The sequence below is a fragment of the Natrix helvetica genome, assembly GCF_964273705.1.
Source record: "Natrix helvetica genome assembly, chromosome: 16".
Taxonomy (NCBI): domain Eukaryota; kingdom Metazoa; phylum Chordata; class Lepidosauria; order Squamata; family Natricidae; genus Natrix; species Natrix helvetica.
Window position 1 is genome coordinate 9813355 of NC_138563.1, and position 22052 is coordinate 9835406.

The 22052-nt window shown below is 48.2% G+C and overlaps 2 protein-coding genes across 2 annotated transcripts in view; both read right to left on the minus strand.

Annotated features, from left to right (window-relative positions):
• The window catches only part of SCYL1 (SCY1 like pseudokinase 1), a 41705-nt gene extending 32620 nt beyond the window's left edge, over window positions 1–9085 (minus strand). The window contains exons 1-4 of the mRNA XM_081967817.1: window positions 8564–9085; window positions 6644–6784; window positions 2138–2260; window positions 204–424 (exon numbers count right to left, since the gene is read on the minus strand). Coding sequence (XP_081823943.1) covers window positions 204–424; window positions 2138–2260; window positions 6644–6784; window positions 8564–8680 — 602 coding nt within the window. The 5' untranslated portion in view covers window positions 8681–9085. The remainder of the gene's footprint in view (window positions 1–203; window positions 425–2137; window positions 2261–6643; window positions 6785–8563) is intronic.
• Window positions 9086–13161: 4076 nt separating this feature from the next.
• On the minus strand, window positions 13162–21327 carry LOC309399774 (gonadotropin-releasing hormone II receptor-like; the record flags this gene model as incomplete). Its single annotated transcript, XM_081967880.1, has 3 exons — window positions 13162–14005; window positions 15431–15629; window positions 20776–21327. 3 exons carry the CDS (start codon window positions 21325–21327, stop codon window positions 13575–13577), a joined length of 1182 nt encoding a protein of 393 aa, XP_081824006.1. The 3' UTR covers window positions 13162–13574.
• Window positions 21328–22052: the final 725 nt, after the last annotated feature.

Consider the following 22052-nt stretch of genomic DNA (forward strand, 5'->3'; position numbering starts at 1 on the left):
TGTTGTTCAGTTAGTAACACGGTTGTTAAACAAATCACACGTTCACAGGGAGGCGGCAATGGTGTTAAAAAACCGTCATAAAGTCACTTTTCCCAGGGCCATCATAACATTGAACGGCCACTCAATGAACTGTTGTAAGTCGAGGACTCCCGGTATTTCAAGAATATGAATGTAAAACAGGGGAAAAGAAAAAAAAAACTCACCATTTCTCGCCGCCGTTTTTGGCGCTGTCGGATAATTCGGGGGGGTTGTATTTCTCCAGCTCGGGGACCCCCTTCCGGGGCACAGCGGTGTCTCCCTGGTCTGAGCACATGTAATCCAAGCCCCCCAGTTTCCACTCGCCCGCCCGGTCCACGTAAATCACGCCCAGGCAGAGGTTGTTGTGGACCAGGTGGCAGTCATTGACCAGGAAACTGAGGGCTTTCTAAGGAAGGAAAGGGGGGGGGGGAGACAGGAGACGGTCAAGGAAGGGGTCATAGGTCACGGGCAAGGTCCTGACACCACACCCTTAGCCTGGTCAAGGGGGCTTGGAAAACACAGGATAAATACCCCTCCTCAATCGTTAATCCCCGACTTGCAACACCTCGCTTCACTATTTAAATGTTTTTTTTTTAAATTCTCTTACATGCCATTGTAAGTCTACAATCACATAGTTGTTATTCTTTTTACATTTGCCATTCTTACACATTGGTTATTCCATTGAATAGGTTATATAATGTATGTTTTGGGTTGCTTTCTTTACCATCCCTTCCTCCTGTTGTAACACCACCTTCTTTTCTCTTTCTTTTCTCCCTCCCTTCTCTCCTTCCTTCCTTCTTCCCTTCCCTCTCCCCTACTCCTGCTCTTTCTCTTCTCCTTCCTACCCTCTCTCCTTCTCTTTCTCTCCCTTCCATCTTCCTCTCCTTACTTCTTTCTTCTTTCCCCGTCTTCCTTTCATTCTCTCCTCCTCTCTCCCTTTTCTCCCTCCCTCTCTTCTCTACTACCCTCCTCCTCTCCTTCCCTTTCCTTCTTCCCTTCCCTCTCCCCTACTCCTACTCTTCCTCTTTCCCTTCCTACCCTCTCCTTCTCTTTCTCTCCCTTCCAGCCTTCCTCTCCTTCCCTCTCCCTTCCTCTCTTCTCCCTTCCCTCTGCTTTCCTCTCTCCTCCTCTCTTCTTCTTCCCCTTCCTGCCCTCCCTCTTTCGATCCCTTCCCTCCTTCCTCTCCTTCCCACTTTCTTCCTTCCCTCTGCTTTCCTCTCTTCTCCTCCTCTCTTCTTCTTCCCCTTCCTACCCTTCTCCTTCTCTTTCTCTCCCTTCCACCCTCCTCTCCTTACCTCTTTCTTCCTCCCCCCCTTTTCCTCTCATTCTCTCCTCCTCTCTCCCTTTCTTTTTCTGTCGTTATAGGTACTTCTTTCAAATCTCAGTTTATGATTCCTTGGGATGGTATTTCCGCAAACCCAAATATAATTTAGTATCATTCCTTATTCCCTTATCTTTTCTAATCTATCCTATGTTTTTCCTCCTTTATAATCCCTCTCTTGAATATATACTTGTACATTTAATATTTTCTTTTCTGTTTTCCCCCTCTTTCCCCGCTTTCTCATTTAATAGAAATGGGTTCTGGTTTACAATAGTTCAACGAGGGACCATTCAAAGTTAGAACAGAACTGGAAAAAAGTGGCTTACGGCCATTTTTCGCAGTTACGACCATCACAACATCCCCATGGTCACATGACTTACATCTGGATGCCTGACAATGGATTCATATTTATGACCGTTGCCGTGTCCCCCAGGATCACGTGATCCCCTTTTGCAACCTCCTGACAAGCCAAGCCAGTGGGGATGCCAGATTCACTTAACAGCCGCCTTTCTAACTTACCAACTGCAGTGATTCACTTAACGACGGAGGCAAGAAAGGTGATAAAATGTGGCAAAATTCAATTAACAAATGTTTCATTTAGCAGGGGAAATGTTGGGCTCAGTTGTGGTCATAAGTCAAGGACTGCCTGTGTTTGTGTGTGTAATAGAATCCCTATTTCAGATAGGTGGTGACTTGGAACGGTCACTAAGCGAAGAGTCATAAGTGGAGGACTACTAGTCTGAAGGAGCCTAACCCAGCACCCCCACCCCCCCGAATACCGGTCTTCCCAGCACTCACTGCAATCTGATGAAGACCCCAGGAGATTTCTGCTTCGCTCAGGCTCTTCCCGTCCCCCCGCGACTCCAGGTAAGCCGGCAATGGTGTCACGGGCTCGGTGACCACGTGTAAACTCTTCTCCGTCTGCAAAACCAAAGAAGAAAATGTGATTCCCACCATGGGGAAATATGGGGGTTGGCGGTGGGGGGGATTGTCCCGAAAACCATCACAAATGGTTGGACAAATGGACATTTGCCAGCACCCCAAACACCACAAAGCCTCTGAAGTGAACTCAATAATTCCTTTGTTAGGAACGTCGGCAGCCCCCGCAAAAAGTTTCTCTCTCAACGCTGGCTAACGAGTCCGGCCAGCCCGAAGATGAATCGTTGTCTGACCTATCTATTCATCTCATCCCCCTGCCTTTGATCCTGAGAGCTCAGGTGGGGTTTCGCTAGCAGCGGTGGCTCTTCCGTCCCAAGGACCGGCCCATAGATTTCCACTGCTCTCCTCTCCTCTGCCTTCTGCACATCCGTCCGTCAGGCACTGGACCCAGCTGTTCCTCCTCTTCCTCATCAGCCACCTCCAGACGTGGGGCTGTTGACTCTCCATCTGGGGGCTCCACCTCTGTCTCTCTCTCTCTCTCTCTCTCTCTGACGGCTCCCTTCCCTCTTGCCCCTCGGAGCTCTGATGCTGACCCTGACTCCCACCCCTCCTCCTCTGATTCGGCTGTTGGAGGGGCTGGTGGTCACAACAGCCAGTTGCAAATGTGCTGGTTCCAATAGAAGAGAATATTTGTAGCTCGGGGACTGCAGGGTCCCTATTTGCAGACTGCAGGGTCCCTGGTGTTCTCTGAGCTTGGCTAGTTTTCTTGCAGATTTTCTTTCACAGGGATAAATCACACTTACACATCTTTGAAAAAGGACAATAGAAAAGCGAAGAAGGAAATAACAAGACCAGGAAACATTCTCTCTAGGAGGCAACAGCCAGATAAGCAGGGATTAACACCAGACAAACAATGGAGCAGAAAACAGTTCCCTGATCCGGGAACCACCAAGGAGAAAATCACACTGAACCGAACGACCATATCTAAACAGGGAACAAATTCCATATTCACACATACTGATGATGTTGGGTCATGACACATTTGCAAAGCAACAACCAAGCTCAGAGAACTGCAAGGGGCCCGCAGAAAGAGAAAGCCAGATAAGCAGGGATTAACACCAGACAAACAATCCAGCAGAAAACAATACCCTGATCGAGGAACCACCGAGGAGAAAACATTCTCTCCATCAAAACAAGCAAGAGATTTTGTATAAACTGTGCAAACTCCACACTCACTTCCAACTGATGATGTTACCTAGCTAGACAGTGAAACGTCTCAATCAATGAAAATACTTGTAGCTCAGATTTGAAATGAGGAGTCCTTGATGCTCAATAATAACAATAATAATAATTGGAGCCCTTAGAGCAATACCTAAAGGGCTACCTCGCTTTTTGGAAACTCTATAAATTTATCAGGCTTGAACATTCTGATTCTACCAAAAATCCACCCTACTTGGAACAGCTTATATCCTCCGACGTTACCTTAACAGTTCCTAGGTCCTTGGTTAGGACTCGAGCTGTTGAGCTACCAACCAGCCCCAAAGAATGTGAATCTCACCAAAATTAAATAATAATAATAATAATAATAATAATAATAATAATAATAATAATACAATGAATCATGCCCTGTACCCTAAAAGTGATGTTGACCTATTGTATCTACCAAGAGCAGAGGGTGGTCGAGGACTCCTACAAGTAAAGCAGACTGTGGAAGAAGAAATGAATGATTACATCCAGAAAAGTGAAGAACCAATGATTAAGGAAGTAAATAAAGGAGGCCTTTTGAAGACAACTAAGTCAAAAGCTGAATACAAAAAAATAGTAATTGAGAAGCAAGCTGAAAATTGAAAAAGCAAAGCTATGCATGGCCAATACTTGAAAAGTATTGAAGGCAAAGCTGACCAAAAGCTAACTTGGAACTGGCTAAGATCAGGAGTACTGAAAAAAGAAACAGAAGGCTTTATTTTGGCAGCTCAAGAACAAGCCTTAGCCACAAACTGCATGAAGGCAAAAATTCAACATGTTACCACCAACAGCAAATGTTGCCTCTGTAATGAGAAAGATGAGACAGTCGACCACTTGATCAGCGGGTGCAGCAAAATTTCACAAACTGACTACCTACAACGCCATGACCTAAGATTATTCCCTGGAAATTGTGCCAGAAGTTTGGATTTGAGTACAGCAAAAACCACTGGGACCACCAGGTTGAAAAGGTTTTAGAGAATGAGAAAGGCAAGATCTTGTGGGACTTCAGAATCCAGACTGACAGGCACTTGGCCCACAACACACCTGACATAACAATAGTTGAAAAGAAAAAAGTTTGGTTCATTGACATTGCAATACCTGGTGACTCACAAATTGAAGATAAACAGCAAGAAAAAATCACAAAGTACTGAGACTTGCAAACTGAGTTTGAGTGACTGTGGAAAAATAAATCGTGTGTTGTCCCAATTGTAATTGGAGCCCTTGGAGCAATACCTAAAGGGCTACCTCGCTATTTGGAAATTCTACATTTATTGGACTTGAACATTCTGATTCTACCAAAAAAACACCCTACTTGGGACAACTTATATCCTCCGACATTACCTTAACAGTTCCTAGGTCCTTGGTTAGGACTCGAGCTGTTAGGCTACCAACCAGCCCCAAAGGCTGTGAATCTCACCAAAGATTAGCATAATAATAATAATAATAATAATAATAATAATAATAATAATAATAATAATAATAATAATAATAATAAGAAGAAGAAGAAGAAGAAGAAGAAGAAGAAGAAGAAGAAGAAGAAGAAGAAGAAGAAGAAGAAGAAGAAGAAGAAGATGATGATGATTTGGACATTTTGGACCGAAAAACCAGGAAACTAATGACAATGCACTACAGTTTACATCCACGTGGTGATATTGATAGACTATACCTGCCCCAAAAATCAGGTGGCAGAGGATTATTACAAGTGAAGCAAATAGTTGAAGAAGAAACACATGCACTGGCTGATTATTTAAAAGAAAGTCAAGAACATCTATTAATCGAAGTAAAGAACAAAAATCTACTGAAGGCCCAACAGACGAAACAAGAATACAGAAAAGATGTGATAAAATCAAGAATGGAGAGTTGGCAGAACAAAGCATTGCATGGCCAATTTCTGGAAAACATAAAAGATAAAGTGCACAGTGAAAAAACTTGGTTATGGTTAACAGCAGGTACATTAAAGAAAGAAACAGAGTCACTAATCCTGGCTGCGCAAGAACAAGCTATCCGCACAAATGCCACTAAGGCCAAAATCGAAAAATCCTCTGATGATGCCAAATGTAGACTTTGCAAAGAGGCTGATGAAACTGTTGACCACATACTCAGCTGCTGTAAAAAAATCACGCAGACTGATTATAAAATGCGGCACAATTCAGTGGCACAAATGATCCACTGGAATTTGTGCAAAAATTATAATATTAAAACAGCAACAAACTGGTGGGAACATAAGCCTGAAAAAGTCGTCGAGGGTCAGATGGTCAAGATCCTGTGGGATTTTCGTATACAAACAGACAAAATACTAGCGCATAACACACCAGACATCACACTGGTTGAGAAAAATAAGGTTACAATCATAGACATTGCAATACCAGGTGATAGCAGGGTCGCCGAGAAGGAATATGAAAAAATCGCGAAATACCAGGACTTAAAAATCGAAATCCAACGATTATGGCACAGACCAGCAGTGGTAATTCCAGTGGTAATCGGCACACTGGGTGCTATTCCAAAAGCACTGGAATTACATTTAAAACAGTTAAAACTTGACAAAATCACCATCAGTCAAATGCAAAAAGCTGCACTGCTTGGATCTGCACGTATATTACGAAAATACGGTACGACGTCCTAGGCCCCTGGGTGGGGCCCGACTAGTAATCAATGCCAAATCCGGCGAAACAACTGGCCGCTGTGATACAATCGTAAAATAATAATAATAATAGTAATAATGTATACTTCTGCAACGAAAGACTGAGATGCCAGAGTCGAAGAAAAAGAATTGGAAAAAATCACAAAATATTGTGACCTGGCCATTGAAACTACCCAATTATGGATGAAGCATGTAACAGTGATACCATTGTCATCGGGGCACTTGGCACCATGTCCAAGAATTTTATAAGATACATCCACAAATTGCAGCTTCCTGCAATAACACCACTGCAAAAAACTGCGCTGCTCGGAACATCGTATATTTTAAGAAGGTGCTGGTAGCAACCCCTATCAACCATTAGCACCAGTCACTGGTATTTGCGATGCATTTTTGAATGTTCAGTTGGCTGAGTTTCATGTTTAATGAATAAAGTATAATATTAATAAATATATATATCTGCAACGAAAGACTCGGCATTGCACCCCAAGAGGTTTTGCCCATGTTTCAAATGTCTGTTGTTCAGATCATCTGTAAGATACCTCTAAGCCATCAATGTAGGATAAGATATTGGGGTGCCGGAGGGTCTTGAGGAATTTAAAGGCTGTTTTGGCAAGCTGGATCTGCTCTTCAGAACTCGGCTTCACCTCGTGCACGAAAAGGGAGACCGATTCGCCCGTGGTCTGCGGAAATGAAAACAAACACGGGTGAGAGAATCAGGCCGCGATCAATGGTCAGTTCTTCAGATCCAAGTGCCCCCCCACTTGCCTAGGTTTATAAGAGCCACGAAATCCTAGCTAGTCGCTAAGAGGAAGGGGGCCTCTCGCTTGGTTGTGTTTATCATCTTTTTATCTCTGTCATTTCTGGTTTACTGATTTAATTGTAATTTTATGACAACTGACAATTCATCAGTGGATTAGATTGCCTTATGGCTGTTCCATCACTGGAGGTTGTTTTCAAGAACAAATTGAATCGGGATGATATGAGGCCTGGAACAGGGGAGCTGGACTAGAAGACCTCTAGGGTCCCTTCAAGCCCTATCATTCCAAGTCCATACATCTTAAAGCATCTTCAGGTCACCAAGGCTGAAAACCTCTCAATAGTGCAGTCTTCCAATATTTGAGGGGCTGCCCCAGAGATGAGGAAGGGGGTCAAGCTGTTCTCCAAAGCCCCTGAAGGCCAGACAAGGAACAAGGGATGGAAACTAACCAAGGAGAGATTCAACCTGGAAATAAGGAGGAATTTCCTGACATTGAGAACAATCAACCCATGGAACAGAAGTTGCCTTCAGAAGTTGTGGGAGCTTCATCCCTGGAGGCTTTCAAGAAGAGACTGGACTGCCCTCAGTCAGAAATGGGGTAGGGTCTCCTGCCTGGGTGGGGGTTGGACTAGATGACCTACAAGGCCCCTTCCAACTCTGTTATTCTATTACACAGAAGCTGTGAGAGCTTCATCCCTGGAGGCTTTCAAGAACAGACCGGACTGCCCTCTGTCAAAAACAGTGCAGGGTCTCCTGCTTGGGCAGGGGTTGGACTGCTAGATGACCTCCAAGATCCCTTCCAGCTCTGTTAACCTGTTAAAGATCAGAGGACTTCAATTCCCAGAATTCCTCATCCAGCAAAGCATAGCCTATCATGGCTGGGGGAATTCTGGGAGTTGAAGTCCTCCGATCTTAAAAGGGGGTAATGAATCACATTGCATCCCCCAAGGATGCAAACCCCCTCCCCACCTTCCTCCCTTCCCCAAGGAAGGGGAACCCCCGCAAAACTTGCCCCCCTCCCCCACGGGGAAACTCCTGCATAGCCCCCCTTCCTCCTTTGCAAAGACCCCCGCACCTTCCTCTTCTCCTCTCTGGGGGACCCCCTCCCCACCTTCCTCCCCCTACTGTCCGAGAGGGGAGACCCTCTCCCCACCTTGCTCTCCTCCCTCAAAGGGAGACCCCTGGCAGCCCCCCTCCACCTTTGCAAAGATCTTCCCCTTTTCCTGCCTGGGGGACTCCCTCCCCACCTTCCTCCCCCTACTGCCCCCCAAGGAAGGGGAGACCCCACTCCCACCTTGCATTCCTCCTCAAAGGGGAGACCCCTGCCCAACCCCCGTCCCCTTTTGTAAACACCCCCCCACTTCCCCTTTCCTGCCCAGAGGACCACCTGCCCACCTTCCTCCCCCGACTGCCCCAGAGGAAGGGAAGACCCACACACACACCTTGCTCCCCCACCCAAGGGGAGACCCCTTCCCAGGCCCCCTCCTTTGCAATCCCCCCCCACCTTCCCTTCCTCCTGCCCCTTCCTCCTCCTCCTGCCCCCAAGGAACGGGAGATTCCCCCTTCCTCCCCCAAAGGGGAGACCCCTGCCCAGCCCCCCTCCTCTTTTGTAAAGACCCTCCTTCTCCTGGCCGGACGCCCCCCTCCCCCCCTTGCTCCCCTCCCCCCCTCCCCGGCCCAAGGCAAAGACCCCTGTGCCCACCTTCCTCCGCCCGCGGTGCAGCTGCCAGACGCCCCCCGGCTGGCTCAGCGGCGGCTCCGGCGGGGTGGCGGCCTCGTAGGGGAAGTCCCGGATCGGGTCCCGGGCGAAGAACCACATCCTGGGCCGGGAAAGGGGCGCCCGGGTACAGCAGCAGCGGCAGCCGCCAACCCAGCCCAGCCCAGCCGGGCAACGTCAGCCCTTCTCGGCCGTTGCGAGCAGGAGGAGGAGGAGGAGGAGGAGGAGGAGGAGGAGGAGGAGGAGGAAGCGGCTCAGCCCCGGATCCTCCCGCCAGCCCCGGAAGTGGTTGGGAAAGAGGGCGCCCCCGAGCGCGTGCAGAGTGCCGGGGGGGGGTGCGTCCCGCGTGCACACGTGCGCGGGGCCGACCCGCGTCTTGCAAACGGCTTGGCGGGCCATGCAAGCAGCAGCCCCTTTGCTGACCAGCCCCTCCCTCCTTTGTTTTAAAGTGTGTGTGTGTGTGAACGTGGAATGCGTGTTTGGGGTTGCCTTCCCACGGATGCATGCAGACCCGGGCTTTGCTGGCGAAAGGGCGGAGCGTGGGAAGCCAGAAGGCTTTGCAAGCAGGTTGCACAAGGAAGGGAGGAAGCGGGGGGCCCGCTGCAATAAGTGCAAAGAACACAGAGAGAGCGAGAGAGAGGCGTGTTTCCTGGGGGGAGTTTCAGATAGAAGGGAAACGGTCCATAGCAGAGAAAACCCCCGCAGAAAATGGCCCTACAGCACTTTGGCCAGCTTGGCCAGCTGGAAGTTGGGAGGACTTCAACTCCCAGAATTCTCCGGCCTCTTAAAGTGGCCGTAGCCGAGAAATACTACTAGAAGATTCTGAGAGAAGGGAAGGGAAAGGGGCAAGGAAAGAGGAAAGGGAAAGGGGGAAGGGAAGGGAAATAGAAGGAAAAGGGGAAGGAAAGGAAAACAGAAGGGAAAAGGGTAGGGAAAAGAAAAGAAAGGGAAAATAGAAGAGGCAAGGAAAGGAAAAGAGGAAAGGAGAATAGAAGGAAAGGGGGAAGGAAATAGAAGGAAAAGGGAAGAAAAAACAGAAGGAAAAAGGAAACAAAAATAGAAGGAAAAGAGGCAAGGAAAGGAAAAGAGAAAAAGAGGAAAGGAAAAGAGAAGGAAAGAGGAAAGGAAAAGGAAGGAAGGAAAGGAAAATAGGAAAAGGGGAAAGGAAAATAGAAAGAAAGAGGAAAGGAAAAGGAAATAGAAGGAAAAGGGGAAGGGAAGGAAAACAAGGAAAAAGTGAAAGGAAAAGGATTAATTAATTCAGGGCCCCACACACGAGGGTGGGCACACACTGGATCTTGTTTTTGTATCTGGACAGTGGACGAGTGATCTGGGAATAGGGGATCTAGTTATCACTCCCCTGTCATGGTCAGACCACTCTTCTCTCCGGCTCGACTTCCCCGGCGCTACCCCCCACCGCGGGGAGGCGGAACCTGATTGTCCCAGATGGTTCCGCCTCAGGCGACTGATAGAACCAGATAGGTTCCAGACGGAGCTTGGGCCACTTCCTGTAGCCCTGACCCGCTCCCGGACGGAGGACCTAGTGGCCGCTTGGAATAGGGCGGCTGCGGGGGCCTTGGACCGGGTAGCGCCTTTGCGGCCTCTCCTGCGGCAACGAACCACCCTGGCTCCTTGGTTTACCGAGGAGCTGAGGGTGATGAAACGCCACAAGAGACGCCTAGAAAGCAGGTGGAGGTCCTCACTCTCTGAATCTGACCGAACACAGGTAAGAGCCTATTTACGGACCTACCTTGTGGCTCTGAGAGCGGCCAAATGTAGACACTGTGCTGCTCTTATTGCATCCGCGGATAACCGCCCTGCCGCCCTGTTTTGGGTGACCCGCTCCCTCTTATTACAGAGGTCGCGGGAAGCCCCTTTGCAGGGTAGAGCAGAGGAGTTTGGGGAATATCTGCAGGACAAAATCGATCAAATCCGGAGTGGATGGGCCCCCTTCAGTGGACCAGGGGAGACGTCGGAAGCAAGTCTTGAGACACCATGCTGGGAGGGGTTTGACTCTGTTGCCCCCAAGGACTTGGACAGGTTACGTGGGCGACTGCGAGCCACCTCATGTTTACTGGACCCGTGTCCCTCCTGGCTTGTACTGGCATCCTGGGAGGTTACACGAGGCTGGCTCCTGGGTGTGGTGAACGCTTCACTGGAGGAGGGGTCCTTGCCGGCCGCCTTGAAAGAGGCGGTGGTGAGGCCCCTGCTCAAGAGGCCTTCCCTGGATCCGGAGGAACTAGCTAATTACCGTCCTGTCTCCAACCTTCCCTTTTTAGCGAAGGTTGTAGAGAGTGTGGTGGTGCAACAGTTCCCATGTCACCTGGAGGAAGCAGACTATCTAGACCCGCGCCAGTCTGGCTTTCGACCCGGTCACAGCACGGAGACGGCCTTGGTCGCGTTGGTAGATGATCTATGGAGGGCCAGAGATAGGGGTTGTTCCTCTATACTGGTCCTATTAGATCTATCAGCGGCTTTCGATACCATCGACCATGGTATCTTATTGCGTCGGCTGGAAGAGGTGGGCGTAGGGGGCACCGTTTTGCGGTGGTTCCACTCCTACCTCTCCGACCGGACGCAGTGTGTGTTGGCAGGGGAGCAGAGGTCGACCCTGAGGCCACTCACTTGTGGGGTGCCGCAGGGTCCGGTCCTCTCGCCCCTCCTGTTCAACACATACATGAAGCCGCTGGATGAGATCATCCGTGGTTTTGGGGTTGGATACCACCTGTACGCTGATGATACACAGCTGTACATTTCCACCCCAAACCACCCCAACGAGGCCGTCGAAATGTCCCGGTGTTTGGAAGCCGTCCGGGTCTGGATGGGGGACAACAGACTTAAACTCAACCCCTCCAAGACTGAGTGGCCGTGGCTACCGGCACCCCGATTTAACCAGTGGACGCCATCGCTGGCCATAGGGGGCGAATTACTGCCCCCCGTGGAACGGGCGCGCAATCTGGGCGTCCTCCTTGATGCCCTTCTGTCGATGGATGACCATCTGACAGCCGTGGCGAGGGGGGCGTTCCACCAGGTTCGCCTGGTGCGCCAATTGCACCCCCTATTGGATCGGGACGCCCTACGCACAGTCACTCATGCGCTGGTGACGTCCCGCCTGGACTACTGCAATGCTCTCTATATGGGGCTCCCCTTGAGATGCACCCGAAGACTACAGCTAGTTCAGAATGCGGCCGCGTGGGTTATCATGGGAGGAACAAGATACTCCCATATAACACTATTCCTGCGCGAGCTGCACTGGCTGCCTGTGGTTTTTCGGGTGCGTTTCAAGGTGTTGGTTACTATCTTCAAAGTGCTCCATGGCATGGGACCTAGTTACCTGCAGGACCGCATCTCACCTCACACATCCCTACGACCTATCCGCTCTCACATGGAGGGACTCCTCCAGGTGCCATCCGCCAAGCAGTGCCAGCGGGTGACGCCTAGAAGTAGAGCCTTCTCTGTGATGGCCCCAACCCTCTGGAATGACCTCACCTCCGATATTAGAACTACTAACGACCTCCGCTCCTTCCGACAGAAGCTCAAGACCCACCTGTTCCAATTAGCTGGCTTAGCCGATTTATAGCTCCATCTTCCACCTCCTGGCAAACATTTTATTGGGGAATTTTTTAAGGGAATTTTAATTTTATTTGTATTTTTACTAAATATTGTAGAGTATATTTTCTACCTCCTCCGTCTACGTCTATGTCTATGTATTTGTATATGGTTTTAATAATGACTGTACACCGCCCCGAGTCCTGCTTAGGAAAGGGTGCTTATTATTAAATAAAAGATTATTATTATTATTATTATTATTATTATTATTATTATTATTATTATTATTATTATATTATGATAGGAAAATGGAAGGGAAAGGAAAGAGAAAGGGAAGGAAGGAAGGAAAATAGGAAGGAGGGAGAAGGAAGGTGAAAATTAATTTCCATTCACCCCTTTAAAGGCCAGACTTTTCTTTGGGAGTGTCATAAATATTAAAAAAAAGAACTTAACATTGAGGAATTCTTAAAATATTTTTATTAATAATCATCCAGCCAACCAAAATATAATATCAGTGACAAATCAAATTTATTTCCGAGATGCACTATTAGGAAACAAATTTTTTAAAGCAGCCATTTCAAAAGTAAGTTCAGGACCTGTTACAGGTAGTCCTCGACTTATGACTGTAATGGGCTGCCCACTATGGGCACAAGCCGAGACAGTCTTTAAGCGCTCACATGATCATCTCATGCACAATTGAGCCCAAAATTTCAGCTGCTAAGTGAGACAGTGGTTAAGTTAGCTTTGCCCCACTTTACGACCTTTCTTGCCACAGTTGTTAAGTGAATCACTGCAGTTGTTCACTTAGTAACATGGTTGTTAAGTGAATCAGGCTCCCTCATTGACTTTGCCTGAAGTTCGCAAAAGGGGATCGTGTGACCCTGGGACACTGCAACCATCCTAAGTACATGCCAGTTGCCAAGCCTCCAAATTTTAATCGTGATCATGTAGATGCAACAATCGTAAATCACTTTTTAATGGGGAAAGATTAATGGGGAAAGATGGGGGGAATTGGGGAAAGGTACTAAAACAATCAAATTAAAAAGGAGAAAAAAGAGTGGAAAGGAAAAATATAGAAATTACAAGAACAAGAACAAGCTAGACAAATGGGTGGAGAGAAGAGAAGAGAAGTGAAGAAAATGTGAAGAAAACCATGGAAATGTTGCGACAGTCATAAATGTGGGGGGAAAATTAAGACACTTTTTTTTCAGTGCTGTGATAACTTCGGTCACTAAACGAATGGTTGAAAGTTGGGGACTATTTGTGTTTTCCCCAACTGATTCAAAAGTCAAATCTCACTGGATCATTTAATCTGAACCTCAAACACGATCTCGTTTGCTTCCAATTCAGATAGGGGTCATAATTCGATTTATGTTTTCTCGTTCTGGAATATTCCGGAATTTACCAGAAGGGGAAAGCGGCCCAACGGTCCGAGTCGGCTGGCTGTTCAGACACAGCTCTCGGCCACTTTCTCCTTCCTGGCCCAGGCCACTTTTGGACTACGGGGAGATCCTGGTTTGCATGCCCAGTGGACTCCCATCGCCGTGGACGCCTGCCCAGAGGCCACGCGGAGAGACGGTGCTTTGGCCAACTTCCTGCCGGGCCGGTAGCGTGAAGAGCAGAAGCAATAGACGAGCGGGTCGAGGCAGGTGCTGAGGAGGCCAAAGAGGAAGAAGATGTGGCCGAGCGAAGGCGGCACCTGCTCCCGGGTCAGCATCTCAGGTGAGAACCAGTACCAGAGGCCCAGCAGGTAGTAGGGTGTCCAGCAAGCGACAAACGTCAGGACAGTGATAACCGACATCTTCAAGGTGCGGATCTGGATTTGAGGGATGTTATTGCGTGAACAGCGCAGGCGGACCTCCCTGGATTTCGGCGATGCTGCAGAGAGTGACAACGATAGAGACATGTTTTAGGGTTATGTTGTGGGCTGTTGCCCGACGAATCAGAGGAGGCAGCGGCATGGGATTCAGGGTCAGCATCAAGGCGGGGGAAGAGGGGGAAGTGGGTGGGGAGGCAGAGCCTGGGCTGTCCGTCAGCCCTCCGATGGAGAGTCAACGGCCCACAGGTCCAGAGGTGGCTGATGCAGAAGAGGAGGAACAGCTAGGTCCAGCGCCTGATGCACAGATGTGTAGAATGCAGAGGAGAGGAGAGCAACGGAAATCTATGGGCTGGTCCTTGGGACAGAAGAGCCACTGCTGCTAGAGAAGCCCCACCCGAGCTCTGGGGATCAAAGGCAGGGGGTGGAGAGGAATAGATGTGACAGAGGAGAGGAGAGCAATGGAAATCTATGGGCTGGTCCTTGGGACGGAAGAGCCACTGCTGCTAGCAAAGCCCCATCCTAGCTCTGGGATCAAAGGCAGGGGGCAGAGAGGAATAGATGTGGGAGACAACGATTCACCTCCCTGCCAGACGGACTTCTTAGCCTGCAGTGACAGAGAAACTTTTTGCCGGGGCTGCGGGCGCTCCTCATAAAGGAATCTTTGAGTTCCCTTCCGAGGGTTGGTTGTGTTTGGGGATCTGGGTCAGAACAGATTAATGATGGGTTCTTGAACAAACCAGGATTGGCTCCATTCAGAAGGGACCCTGAGCCCCAGGAAACCAGCTTTATCTGGACGCGATGTCCTTCAAGAGCCTAATAGTAAAGATGCCAAGCTAGAAACTGGGAGACAGGGAGTTCTAGTCCCACCTTGAACATGAGAGCTGTCTTTCAGGCAATCGCTAGGAAACAGTGAGTTCTAGTTCCCTCTTAAGCACAAAAGCCGGCCGGGTGCCTTTGGGCCAATCACCAGGAGACGGTGAATTCTAGTCCCGCCTTGGGCATGAAAGCCGGCCGGGTGCCTTTGGGCCAATCACCAGGAGACGGTGAATTCTAGTCCCGCCTTGGGCATGAAAGCCGGCCGGGTGCCTTTGGGCCAATCACCAGGAGACGGTGAATTCTAGTCCCGGCTTGGGCATGAAAGCCGGCCGGGTGCCTTTGGGCCAATCACCAGGAGACGGTGAATTCTAGTCCCGGCTTGGGCATGAAAGCCGGCCGGGTGCCTTTGGGCCAATCACCAGGAGACGGTGAATTCTAGTCCCGCCTTGGGCATGAAAGCCGGCTGGGTGCCTTTGGGCCATTCCTTTTCTCTCAGCTCATCCCACCTCACAGGGTTGTTGTGGATAAAAAAAGCAAGACGGCGAACAATATTTACCATCTTATTTGTATAAAAAAAACCTTCTCCTTGCAGCTGAACAGGCCCCCCCTCCCTCCTTTTCCAGGGAAGCCCCTCCCTCTCCCTGCCGGCACCTGCCGAGAAGCCTCACCCTGGCTCGTCATCTTTGAGATCTGGACCAGGATGCGGGAATAACAGAGCACCATCACCAGCAGAGGCACCAGGAAGAGGCAAGAGAAGGTGAACATGTTGTAGAGTGTTTCCTGCCAGTGCGCCCCAAAGCTGCCCACTGTGGCACATTGGACGAAATGGGTGGGCTGGGACCGGCTGACTGTGTGGAAGACAAACATCTGCAAAAACAAAACAAAAAACCAAAAAGGCCGTTTCCCATACAAAACACACAAACACAACATTAAGATTGCGATTTCAGTTCTGGTTTAGAACAAGCTTTGAGGTAGAGTAGTGTTTTCGAAGTGTGGCCCCTTTAAGACGTGTGGACTTCAACTCCCAGAATTCCCCGGCCAGAATTCTGGGAGTTGAAGTCCACACGTCTTAAAGGGGCCACACTTCAGAAACACTGCCTTAAAATATGGTCCGCTAAACTCATCAAATGCCAAAAACCCTCTGAAGGAGATTTCTAAACTAAATACATATAGATGTCAGATAGACATATACAGAAAGACAGGTGGGAGAGAGAAAAACACCAGAAAAGAGAGAGAGAGGGAGGAAGGGAGAATGGAAGGATAGATGGAGGGAAAGACAGGCAGGCAGACAGGCAGAGAAGCAAATGAGAGAGATGGAAGGATAGATTGATAGATATATGGAGGGAGAGAGCGAGGGAAACATAGATGATAGGTAGGTAGGTGGGTTTTATAATCAGTGACGTGCAGTCAGGTGAGGCAAGTGAGGCACAGCCTCACCGCTCTCATCATGAAAAGAAAAAAAATGTAAAAGGAAAAAACTGAGCTAGTTGCTGCCTCACCGTGGATGACTCTGCTTAACTGTTTAAAAAAAAGCCTCTAAAAAAGCACCCTCTACTATGAGGCAGGAGAACTGCATACCTCCTGTAGTCTGACTTTAGTTTTATGATCACTCGAGCAGAGTTAAGCACGGGTTAAAAAGCCTAAAAATTCCTGACGTAGGGGAGGCACGCAGTTCTCCTGCGTCATGGTAGAGAGCGCTTTTTTAGAGGCTTTTTTAAACAGTTAAGCAGAGTCATCCACAGAAGCCAGGCAAAGAGCCATGCTGTAGCACACATACTTTCCCCCAGCCTCTTTCTTTTGGAAGGCTCGGATCGGCTCTCCTCCGGCTTCTCTGCCTCTCCTCTTACCCCAGCCTGCCAGCAGGAGGTGAATGGGTGGGCTTTATTGCATTCCAGGCATTTCCCACCCAGACAGCAGGCTGCATTTGCAATGGTGGAGGTGTTTGGGGAAGGCAGCAGGGGAATGGGGGGATTGGCAGAGGAGCTGCTTTCAAGCCACTGGAAAAGATATCCAATCCAACCTTTGTCTGTGTGTGTGTGTTTGTTTGAGAGTGAGTGAGAGAGGGAAGGGGGTAGGAGAGATAGTCCAATCCAACTTGTGTGTGTGTGTGTGTGTTTGAGAGAGGGGGAGGAAGGGAGAGAGGGGAAGAAGGAGAAGGGAGAAGAAAAAGAAAATGAAAAAGGAACCTTTTTTCGCAAAGGAGAAAAACAAATGCTGTCCCTTTAAATCGGAACTGAGCATGCCTGGCTATGGAGTTCTGGGAGTTGAAGTCCACACTCTAAAAATATTTGAAACCCACCACTGTGTCAGTGCCTCACCAGCCATAAACCTCACCGCACGTCACTGTATAATATATGTTGCATTTGTACTGTATTTGTAAAAAGAAGTCTCATTCATCATCTTCAGGAGCAGGAAGCACCAAGCCGGAAGCACCAGCCTGAAGATGATGAATGAGACTTCATTGAAACGTCGTGAAGATACTTCCAATTCTACACGGGAGAAAACCCGAACAACCAAAGACGTACATACAAACACCCGCGAAAACCTCAGAAAACATCTATCTATCTATCTATCTATCTATCTATCTATCTATCTATCTCTATCTATCTATCTATCTATCTATCTATCTATCTATCTATCTATCTATCTATATATATATATATATATATATATCTTTAGAGAGAGAGAGAGTTAATATAGATCTAGATAAAGATATACAGAGCTAGATATACAGAGCAAGAGAGAGAAAGAGAGACAGAGAGACACAGAGAGATACATGCATACATGTATGTATAGATACATACATACATGTATGTATGTACATACATACATACATACTTGTCAAGCAGCCCTCAACAACCAAGAAAGAAACCACTTAACTCCATTTTGCAGAATTCAGAGTACTTTTACTGGTTATGAAAAGTTAGCAGCTAAGCAAAGCAAGATCTGAGGCAAAAGCGCACGAAATCATACATATCAATATGTGACCAAACCCCCTCCCCCGGTAACCCTCATCCCAGTGTCCAATCTGCAAATCCCTTAGGAGTCATGTGAGTTCCATATTCAAGGAGCATCATCAGGTTGGTATGCAGGACGGTTGGCCTTGACCGACACCAAGCGCTACTCTCCAGCATTGCTCTGCCCATTACAAATCTCCTAAAGTCAAAAGGGGAGGCCAAGCCTAGACCGGGGAAGCCTTTGAATTGGACTATGGAGTGTCAAGCCTCTTCAGAGAAATCAAAGCGACTCTTTGCAGCTGAACCCGTTTTGAAACACCCAGATTTATCGTTCAAGCTGATGCCAAGGATGTGGCAATGGGGGCAGTGTTACTTCAAATGAACGCGGATGGAAAATTGCAGCCATGCGCTTACACCTCTCAAAAACTGACGGAGATGGAGAGACGATGGGCTACATGGGAAAAGGAAGTTTTTGCGGTCAGATGGGCTTTGATGACCTAGTGACATTTCCTAGAAGGGGCAAAACCCCCTTTTGAAGTATGGACTGATCATAAAAATTTGGAAGCTTTGAAGACCCCACGTAAGCTATCTCCTAAACAGGTGCGTTGGGCACAACATTTCAACCGTTTCAGCTTTACCCTCAAGTACATTCCGGAGGGGAAGAATATCATGGCTGATGCTTTGTCTCGGCTTCCTCAATACAACAGCTCTAAGCTGAGCGTAGTTCACCCAGTCATCCCATATTGATATGTATGATTTCGCACACATTTGCCTCAGATCTTGCTTTGCTTAGCTGCTATCTTTTCATAACCAGTAAACAGAGGCTGACACATACATAGATAGGTAGAGACACACACACACAGAGAAAGATAGATAGATACAGAGATAGATGATAGATAGACAGACAGACAGACAGACAGACAGATGGACAGACGGACAGACGGAGAGACAGACAGATATATACAGAGATAGATAGATTAGATGATAGATAAATAGATACAGATAGAGATAGACAGATAGAGAGAGAGAGAGAGAGATAAATAGAGACAGAGAGAGAGAGAAAAATAAATAGATACAGAGATAGACAGACAAACAGACAGATATATATATACACACACAGAGAGAGATAGAAAGATAGATAGATACAGAGATAGATAGACAGACAGAAAGACAGGGAGATAGATAGATAGATAGATAGATAGATAGATAGATAGATAGATAGATAGATAGATAGATAGATCTATGTATCTATGTATGTATGTATATACATACATACATACATACATACATACATACATAGAGACAGAGAGAGAGAGAAAGAGACAGACAGACAGACAGACAGACAGATCGATACAGGTAATCTTTGACTTACAACCATTTGTTTAGTGATTGTTCAAAGTTACAATGGTACTGAAAAAAGTGACTTACAACTGGCCCTCGCACTTACAACCAATGCAGCCTCCCCACAGCCACATGTTTAGAATTTGGGTGCTTGGAAACTGGCACCTATTTACATTAGTTGCCAGAATCAAAATCAGACTAGAGCTGGAAGGGGCCTTGGAGGTCATTTAGTCCAGCCCCCTTGCTCAAGCAGGAGACCCTACCTATACGATCCAGTCTCTTCTTGAAAGCCTCCAGTGATGGAGCCCCCACAATTTCTGGAGACCATGGGGTCGCTATTTGTGATCCTCCAAGCCAACTTCCAGCAAGCCAAGTCAATGCTTGATTCACTTAACAACTGCAGTGATTCATTTACCAACCATGGCAAAAAACTATGGTAAGATTGAGCATGACTCCCTTGCTTGGCAAGAGAAATTCTGATCTCAAATGCGGTCGTAAGTGAAAGAATATCCGTAGATAGAGATAAGATACCTTTGAAGAATAGAAAAGGTGGAATGGAAGAGGTTGTTGGAATTGCCTGCCACTAGATTTGAATGTAGGGGGTCATCTTGGGTGGCATTTTCTTGCTTTCATAAATTTAGGTGACTTCATAATCCACCCAGAATACGTGAGAATTGGATGGGTGGAAAGTAGACCAAGGAGAATCATTTCAAAGGCAGGATGGGGGTCTTCCTCCTTTCTTGACATGGATATGATACAGATAACAGATTTAACAGAGTTGGAAGGCACCTTGGAGGTCATCTAGTCCAACCCCCCCCCCCTGCCCAAGCAGACCCTACACCATTTCTAACCGAGGACAGTCCAGTCTCTTCTTGAAAGCCTCCAGGGATGAAGCTCCCACAACTTCCGAAGGGAACTTCTGTTCCATGGGTTGATTCTTCTCCCTGTCAGGAAATTCCTCCTTATTTCCAGGTTGAATCTCTCCTTGGTCAGTTTCCCTCCATTCTTCCTTCTCTGGCCTTCAGGGGCTTTGGGAAATAGCTTGACCCTCAACTATTGGAAGATGCTCTCCTGTCTCCCCTGGTCCTTCTCTTCCCTAGACTAGCCAGGCCCAGTTCCTGCAACCGTCCATTGTCTGTTTGAGCCTCCAGTCCCCTCATCATCCTGGTTGCTCTTCTCTGCACTCTTTCCAGGCTCTCAACCTCTTTTTTATAGTGTGGGGACCAAACCTGGATGCAGGACTCTAGGTGTGGCCTTACTAAGGCTTCATAGAGTGGTATTAGTACCTCCCTTGATCTTGATTGTATCCCTCTGTTGATGCAATTTAGGATTCCATTGGGGTTTTTGGCTGCTGGCTCCTATTTAGCTGGTTGTCCACTAAGACTCCAAGATCCCTCTCCCAGTCACTGCTATTAAGAAGCCTGGTTTGACCCAGTTTATATCCATACTTTGGGTTTTTCTTGCCTAAGTGTAAGACTTGACTTTTCTCTACATTGAATTGCATTTTGTTAGATAGATATGGGTTCTACCCCGGGGTGGGTTCCGGCCGCCATTACTACCGGTTCAGTAGTAAAAGAAAATGCGTATGTGCAGAACAGAAAATCAAGATGGCACCACCAAGGATAGAATTGGTACAGTCACGTGTCCACCGGAGTTACTACCTATTCGGCCAAAACAGACCGAGTAGGTAGGAACCCACCTCTGGTTCTACCTACCTGAGGTACTGCTAGGAGGAAACTGAGGGCCCAGGCCACACACAGCATTGCCTTGTTCTTCCTCTTAGCTCTGCTGATGCTCAGCGGGTACAAGATGGCTGCCCAGCGGTCCAGGCTGATGACAACCGTCACAAAGGAGCAGGCGTACATGGCCACCAGCTTCAGGAACATCAAGGCACGGCAGGCCAGGTCCCCGGCATACCACTGAACGGTCACATTCCACACGGCGTCCAGCGGCATCACCACGAAGGTGACCAGGAGGTCCGCCACAGCCAGGTTCATGAGAAGGATGCGTAGATGCGGCTTGCGTTGAAACGTCTTGGTGACACTCCGCAGCATGGAGAGGTTGATGCTGGTGGAGCAGAGGAAAAGGACCACGGTGAGGGCCACGCGGATTTTGGCCGCCGTGGAGAAGGTGGGCAGTTGGGAGCTGCTCTGGGGAACCTCACTCGGGCTGAAGGTCCCATCCATGCTGTTGGATTTCCCATGGTCCCAGAGAGTGGCGTTCATTGGCTTGGCCAAAGTCAAGGCTTCCCAAGAAAGGAAGCGCATCCTTCGCCAGAGAGGTCCATCAGCTGGACCAGGGCCTCCCACCCAGGAAGGACCCCCTCCAGTTCACTGGGAAGTCCTACATTTCCAAGAGCTTGGAAGAAGCAGAAGGACGTGGCTTCCTACTCAGAAATAGCTGAGGTCATCTGATAGGAGTCCTTCTTATAGCTGGTAATTATTTGGGGGTCACGTTGACGTTGATCTCCCACCAGAAAGATGTCCTACTCGGAAGATGTCATGCTTTCTTTGGGATGCTGGGTCTCCATGGAGAAAGGGAGGCACCTTAGTCCACATCGGTGGCTGGGAACAGAAAAACAGTCATGGGTGTGCCACAATTTTGACTTCTTTGGGTAGCAGCCATCTTCACCTCTCACGGGGGTCCTGAGTCCAGGCAACACACCTGCAAGGCAGTGGTGGGTTTCAAATTTTTTTAGAACCTCTTCTGTAGGTGTGGTCTGCTTTGTGGGAGTGGCTTGCCGGCCATGTGACCGGGTGGGCATGGCCAATTTGTAAAATGTGATGAAACTCACTTAACAACGCTCTTGCTTAGCAACCAAAATGTTGGCTCAGAAACTCTGGCATTTGAAGCATGCAAGTCTTAAAGCTGTCAAGTTACAAGACCCTTGCACCCCTAACCCTTTAGAAAAAAAAAACCCCAGGAGTGTTCAAACTTGACAGCTTTAAGACTTGTGGACTTCAACTCCAAGAATTCCTCCTCCAGTCATGTT